This window comes from Rhodamnia argentea, chromosome 7 (genome assembly GCF_020921035.1).
Source record: "Rhodamnia argentea isolate NSW1041297 chromosome 7, ASM2092103v1, whole genome shotgun sequence".
In the NCBI taxonomy this organism is placed as follows: domain Eukaryota; kingdom Viridiplantae; phylum Streptophyta; class Magnoliopsida; order Myrtales; family Myrtaceae; genus Rhodamnia; species Rhodamnia argentea.
Genome location: NC_063156.1, coordinates 10,891,455 through 10,898,905, shown reverse-complemented (window position 1 = coordinate 10,898,905; position 7,451 = coordinate 10,891,455). Strand labels below are relative to the sequence as shown.

Genomic DNA, 7,451 nt, shown 5'->3' with positions numbered 1-7,451 from the left:
TTGCAGTTAGCACCTATTATGTTTCCAGAATATACCTACTTTATCAGCAACTAATACACCAAGGTTATGTAAATGATGCATATGCTCCTAGTTGTCACAACTTCTCAAATACAATTCACCTTTTCCGTTTAACGTCAACAACAAATTCGATTTTGGAAATTTACATATACTAGAGAGAACGTGGCAAAAGTTCAGCCTAACTCTCGGCCTGAGGTCCACCCTTTCCTCTTTTGTAATTAATGTAGATTATAAACCTCTTACGGGGCATAAAATTTAGACTATAAACCTCTTACGGGGCATAAAATCTAGACATGTAGCCCATTTAACCGAGGCGCTACTCTCTTCTTGTACCTAAGCATCAAGAAGAGTAGTAGTTTGTAAACAAACAGTTGAAAGAGAAGCACAGTTACATCCCACCACTTGGAATGATCCGTCGGTATGCCGAAAGTCGTTTTGAGGATTATCTCGCCCTTCAGTTTTGGTTCTCCTGGCGAGGCCGAATCGAACTCAAGACCGGTCATGACATTCTTGTATTGACCCTGCAAGGCATGTGAATGAATTTTTATGAGTGAGCTGTAATTCATCAGATATTCTTGAGCACTCTTAGCTACTGATCCAAAACGCATGCTTGTATTGTTGACTGCCACGGCTAGTTGCCGAACTATTACTCAAATAATGCATGAGCTGTTAAAAGCACAAAGCCAGCTGATGACCAGGGAACATGGAGCTGGATTGAGGGTCTCTTATGAATAATGGTGCTCCTCAAGCTTCAATGGCAATGAACGCCTCTTAACAGCTTGGGCAATAGGCTAATGTTAAACTCCGGGTGAAGCCTGGAGGTTCTGCTCAATCTATGAAAGAGACTGATAACAGAATCTACGGAGTATGACACTATTACATTGGTTAACATAATCTATAGCATATGGAAGAGAAGGCCAACAATCCAAAATTCAAACCATTTCTTCACAGCAAAATAAAATGCTGTCTTACTTAACTCACGTTGATTTGAGATTTCTTTCTCATGAATTTACCACAACTTCAATGAGTTTGAATATGCAATGCCAAGCAGGAGCGCTTTCTCAAGGTTGAGTTTTACTAGTCAGACAGCACTTTGCACTATTGAAGACGAATATCTTCCATGTCATGGTTCTAAGCAAATTATACGCTGATAAAATTTCAAGCTTGATTTTAGAGAAACAGTGAATCACTGTACACTGACTACCTCAACTGCCCATTTGGCAAAGCTGATGTAGGACATGGGGTACTGCCAAAAGAACTTGGGAAGATCAGGGAGAAGTCTAAAAATCTGTGATGCCATCATCATTAGAACCTGTATCCACAAAAATTTCGGTAGTGAATGTCAACGAACTTCTATAAGAATTACCGGAAAGAAAGTTTAGGAGAGAAAATTTTCTTACGATGACGCCAGCTCCAGTTCCTATGGCCATCAATGCATTGGGGACAAATGAGGTCACAGCCATCATGCAACTCTCAATGACGGTGATGCAGCAGAAGAGATTAATGCAGAAATAACCATAGTGAGAAAACCCTGGGTGAAGCTTCACCATGTAGAAAATCGTTGTTCCTGAAAGCACAGAAATCGCCACCAAGAAAGGGAGCGAAGAAAGGAAATTCGCAAGCACAAACACTGTCTCGCCATAATGCCCATTGAGTCTCTCGGCGTAAAATACCTGATTTAGACAAGAAAAGGATGTCATACACTGACGATATTTCTCCTTCGATCCCACATGAATAATAATCTTAAGCAGCACTTGCAAAAGCTGTCAGTTGATTTAGCTTTAATCCCTCTAACTGATTGTGCATTACTTGCATTCCTTTGTGACTATGAGTCGGAGCAGGCATCCGCTAAAAGTTCATTAGTTAGATTTGTGTTATCAACAGCGTGATAGGCAACGATGTGCAACTTCACATATATCACGGTGGAGCTTGTCTGTCCTGCACAGGGAACTTGGTTCTAGTCCTAGCGACAAATCATCTTAATATCACATCGAGTGTGCAGATACTGCTGACACATAAAAGAGGAAAATCGATCAGCCTCGATACTTTGCTATACCTTCAGTTCTTCATCAAAGAAAGGGACCCCACCACAAGACAAACATATCATGAAGCCGTAGATGAATGAAACACACTTTCCTCTGTTGATAATCGCCCCATTGTCGTATCCGATGTCAAAATATAGAACCCCGGTACTTATTGATGCTAAAACGTAGAACATGATCCTCAACCAGGAGTATCCAATGTCCCTATACATGTTGATGAACGACCGATGAGACAAAACCCTGAGCTGCTTCCACTTGCTGGAATTAGTATGCTTATTCAACTGGCAGACCTGATAATCCTTCAGTTTTCAATGGAGAAGATTCAGTTTTGGAAACATCAGTTCTGGAAAATGCTACTTCAATATGGATGTAACTCCATTAGTTTCAAAAATCACAGTCGGAGACATTGTTCATTAACTACGGAAAGTGGGAGAGACCGAGAAAGTAACTGCATAAGCATGATTTTGATGTCTTTTGAGTTGGGAGTGCTTACAGTGGCTGCAATTTCTTGTATTTTCTTCCTAACTCTGCATGAATACTCTGAGGATTTGTAACTTTGGATGAGTGTGGCTTTAATATCTGCGGTTTTCATGTTCATTGAAAAACCAGATGATGCCACAGTTTGCTGCAAGATAAAACAGCAAGCCGGGATAATATAGTGGGAAGTCACTGTACGTTTCGCGAGAACTAATGCAGAGTTTAGAAGTGCTCAAATTAAAACTCACGTAGTTACTATGAGAAAGCAATAGAGTGGCAGTCGCAGAACCGAAGTCCATGCTAATACACCGCAGAAAGTGATCGGCGGGATTTCTCCTCATTGGACAAGCGAATCCAACATCTGCGAAGAACTGCACCAGAAGTTAAAATTACATGATCTTGCTTCTGCACAGCCAAAATGTCTCTGAGCTAAGAATGAAGAGTTGACTCTTTGTTACCTCAATGGCCATTTTGGCTTCTCCTAGAAACACGGTTTCTCCACTAGACAGAAGGAGTAAATCATCGAAAAGATCGAAAACTTCACTGCTCGGCTGGTGGATTGAACAAATAACTATTCTTCCTTCATCTGCAATATTTCTTAGAGCTCTCGCAACAAAAAAAGCCGAGGCACTGTCTAAGCCTGTGGTCGGCTCATCAAGCAGCAAGATCAGGGGGTGTGTCACAATTTCAAGGCCGATGCTGAGTCTTTTCTTTTCGCCACTGCTTATGCCCCTCAAGTGCCAGTTACCAATCTTGTTCTCCGCACAGTCTCCAAGTCCCATCTCCTTTATGATCATCTCTACCACCTCGTCGATCTCGGCTTTCGTCATCTCGGAAGAAAGCCTCAGATGGGCTGTGTAAGCTATTGTCTCTTTGACAGTCAGAGTACCCAAGAAAAGATTTTCTTGGGTCACATAGGACTGGGAAAAAATGCACAAAATGAGAAGATGCAAGCATGTGACCCAGGTTGAAACATCAATCACCAGATGGAAATTTATTTTTGTCGTTCGCAAGCTCGAATTTCACAAAGGAGAAACATGGCCAAACCAGCCAAATTTTGATTGTAAGAATGTCATCCAGTCATGCACATAAACCACCTGACTGAATCAGCAGAAGTTGTTTCTCAAAAAAAAAATCAGCAGAAGTTCAAAAGATGATATACATACATACATACATACATACATACATATATATATATATATATATATATGAAGGGCTGAAAGAATGCTTCATGAAACAAAATTGTGACAAGTGGACCAGTGATGCTTCATTTTAGAGGTTGCTGGTCATAGTATCACTGTGCCAAAGCGAAACTATTGAGTTTTCTCGTTAGCTCAATAGGATCCCTAAACTTTTGATATATATTCAATTTAATCCATGGACTATATGAAAATATTTTCAATGTTGTCCTTGCATCAATTCAAGTTCAAAGATAATTTTGAACATTCTCATATAGTTCAAGGATCAGATTGAACATGTATCAAAAAAATATTTTATGGTCGAAATGTACCAAAAGTTGAGAGGACCACATTGAGCTAAAAATCAGGGATCACGTTTAATAAATTAAAAGTGAAGTAACAACAATTGTACAATGAGCTAAAATTCAAACACCATTTGTGTAAATCTTTTGTCTTATAATCTTTTTTCCTTTGGTAATATAAAGTTTGCCCACAACAAATGATATCCAACAAAAGCTGACCCTAGACTTTAATGGCTTGATGTGCTTACCAGATCTTTGTAGTTTATCGACCCCTTCTTTTTCCCATCTAGGGAAATATTTCCCCTTTTCTTGACGTCAGCAGACATACGACCTGCTGAAAAATAGAACATAATAAGTGGTCGAATGAAATACGTATTGCTTGGTGTAATACGTACTTATGCAGTAAATGTAACTATGCACCTAAATTATGGAATGCCTAAGTTAGAAATCGCTCTCTTATCCCATGCCGGCCGTTACAACAAAATAGTCCCTTTAAGTCAGAAGTTCGTGTGTCCGATGCGATCAAGCCACCGGATGCAGTGGACGGGTCGAAGCCCAACTTTCTGTCGGGAGTCCGACCCGGGTAAAAGTCCCCGGGCCATGATCCGCAGAGATGTGGCCTCGGGAACGAGAGAGACTTCCAGTGCGAGAGTTCCCATCGCACCGACCTTGCGGTGAGGCAGAGACGCGTGTGGAGACTCCATGGACTCTCGTCCGGAAAAAGTGTTCTTTTGGCCTCGTAAAAAAAAATTTAAGTCGGAGCTCAATTTAGGCCCACATATTTGTCTCGTAAAAAGACATCAATTTTATCTTGGGGCTAAGTTCTACTCCAAACTTTTTTCATCTCAAGATAAACTACCCACTTTTAGTCGGTACTTAAATTTGACCCCCGTTAAGTTTATGTTAAGTACACGTGGAGCAACACATCGAATCTTTTAACGGCATCATTGGATGGAAACTTGACGATGAATCGATTGAAAGTTTGTTACTTTCAATGAGATTTTTTTTTTCATTAAGATTGAAAGAGGACCTAAAATCGGTCATTTTTAAGGGAATTAGGTCGTGGAAAGAAATCCCAACTCTCTAATATATCATTGCAGCCGCCTTTTGCTCGTTCCGGCCTTCAAGCCACTCTCGATTCGATGAATTGGTACTCCACTTAAGCTTCACAAACCATAAACGTCTTACAATTTAACAAAACATGTCTCTCGGAAAGGGCATACAACTTTATACAAGTAATCACATGGAAACTTACTATCAAAATCCCCGTTATACCCACCGTAAACTCATTATTTTAAAGATTTTTTTCGTCACGAGAATTTCTAAATTTATACCGGTGTGATACAAATACCCTCTCTTATGTCATTAGTGTCGTCTCAATAATCAAATGAAGAAAATGTGTATTGTCCTGAACGTGGAATTCGGATTTCACAGACGGTCGAGCCGTGTAAATAACTCAAATGAAAATACCATAAAACAAGGCTAAAGTTAATGGATTTATTATTGCAAGAAGATGTGTCCAAATGAGAAGGTTGGCAGAGAGAGGAGGGGAGAGACCTGCCAACGAGTCGAGGAAAGTGGATTTCCCGGAGCCGGAAGGACCCATGACGGCCAAGATCCGACCCGTCTGAGCGTACCCGCAGAGCCGGTTGAGCAGTTTCCTCTTGGGGCCGGCCGAGGCCGACACCGACAAGTCATCCCACAACAGGTACGACGCGGACGATTGGCCGCTCTCTTTCTCTGCAAGGTCATCGTCCATCATCATATCCGTCCTCGCCTCCATCATTCTCATCTCTCTCTCTCTGTGTGGTCTCGTTTTCTAGCTCACAGTCACGGACTCACAGAGCGAGACCTTGGGTTCAAACGCGAGTTTAACGTACGTTTGAACTGCACACAGACTCGGTACTCGATCACGCAAGCATGGACTCTTGCGGCCTTGACTGAGAAAGAACCAAAGAAGGCGGTTTGGGTCGCTTGGCTTCGTTCTCTGCAGCCTCCGACATGTGTATGGCGACTGCTCGTAACGCCTGCATGTTTATTTATGGGACACCGAGGAAGATGACTTTCAGTCTGGAATGTCTGTACCCTCTCTTTCTCTCTCTCTCTCTCTCTTCACGGGAGGTTTTACCATCATCTTTCTCCCCTCAAGTAATTTCAGCAAACTTGGTTTAATCTAATCTAATGATTTAAGGAGAAGGTGGGTCTGATGCCCGATAATGACCCAGTTCATGGCAGGACTCCGTGTCACTGTTCTACATTAATCACAGCAGAAGGAAAGATCAGTTTTCCTACTGTACATTGACATCAATCAACTTGACCCAGTACGAGTTCGGTGTTCTAGTAATATGGACCCCTGCATTTTGGTTGCTGTTGACACCAAAAAATTGACCTGACAGTTATCGGTGAAAGCCTTGGTCAAGACTCGAGAAGTGGAACGACAAAATCATCGACATGAAGCAATCAACGCAAAAAGGTAGCCGCTTTGTAATTACGGCTGTAACCGCCAATTTGAGAATTTTTATAACTTCTTATTGATAAGTAATATTAGGTAATATGAAATTTCCTGTAACCACAGATTGGATTAGGAAGTTTTTTTTTTTTGTTTATTCAAGACAAATAACATCCTTTTCGACCTTTCCTTTTTGTTCGGCAACTCCTCGTACATCTTCCCAAAGTTGCATTCTATGCCCTCATCTCTGTCAAGGTGAGCTGGAGGGTGTTGGAATTATTTGCATGATAAGACGACGACGAAGACTTACGCTTGTGGAGAGAGAGAGAGAGAGAGAGAGAGAGAGAGAGCTAAACAATTGCAACACGACTCAATTTGGAGATTCAAGGAATTTGGAAAAACAACATTTTGCAAATATTTCAGTAACTTCAAAAACATTCATTCGCAAATTCAGAGAAAGAAAAACGCGGAAAATATAAATCGATTATTGATCGAGCGTACTTAATTGTGAGAAGTGGATATAGTTTATTTACTAATTTTATCATTTTTATTCTCTTTCTCCAGTTAATTTTATGTTATTCTCTTTAAAAGTAAATTGCATGAAAAAGAAATTCAGGAAAAATTCTAAATAAGGACCTGAAGTCCTCTCGTTTTCTTAAATAAGGGCCTCATGTGAATCTTGTTTCAAATAAGGACCTGAAGTGGCCATAAAATTTCAAAAAAGGGCCCGACCTATAGGGCATTTTCGTCATTTCCCATTTTGGTTTTTTGTTTATTTTGTTTCTATTTTTAAAAAATTTTAAAAATTTTAAAAATATTGAAAAGCAGCTACATAGCCGGGAGGGTCGCCCCTCTCGCTTGTGGCCGTCGGCCCACCGCTAGTGGGGGGTTGCCGGGGGCAACAAAGGGCGACGAGGGCCAACGACCCCGCCAACCAAAGGCGAGGGCCTCTGGCCCTCACCCGGGAACGGGCAAGGGTCGCCGA

The 7,451-nt window shown here is 41.2% G+C and overlaps 1 protein-coding gene across 1 annotated transcript; it reads right to left on the bottom strand.

Moving 5' to 3' along the window:
• Positions 1 to 72: 72 nt before the first annotated feature.
• On the bottom strand, positions 73 to 6,290 carry LOC115737620 (ABC transporter G family member 15-like). The gene is made up of 10 exons (XM_048282796.1): positions 5,575 to 6,290; positions 4,266 to 4,348; positions 2,996 to 3,457; positions 2,786 to 2,908; positions 2,554 to 2,685; positions 2,075 to 2,359; positions 1,419 to 1,691; positions 1,223 to 1,330; positions 287 to 539; positions 73 to 254 (listed from the first exon to the last, which is right to left on the bottom strand). Exons 1-9 carry the CDS (start codon positions 5,807 to 5,809, stop codon positions 306 to 308), a joined length of 1,935 nt encoding a protein of 644 aa, XP_048138753.1. The 5' UTR covers positions 5,810 to 6,290; the 3' UTR covers positions 73 to 254; positions 287 to 305.
• Between the last annotated feature and the right edge of the window lie 1,161 nt (positions 6,291 to 7,451).

Bases quoted from the DNA above. Each gene is read 5' to 3' on its own strand.
- LOC115737620 (XM_048282796.1), bottom strand. From the start codon at position 5,809: ATGAGAATGATGGAGGCGAGGACGGATATGATGATGGACGATGACCTT. The intron at 2,686-2,785 runs GTGAGTTTTAAT...TTTATCTTGCAG, and splicing joins TGCTTTCTCATAGTAACTAC to CAAACTGTGGCATCATCTGG. The intron at 1,331-1,418 runs GTAAGAAAATTT...TTGTGGATACAG, and splicing joins GAACTGGAGCTGGCGTCATC to GTTCTAATGATGATGGCATC.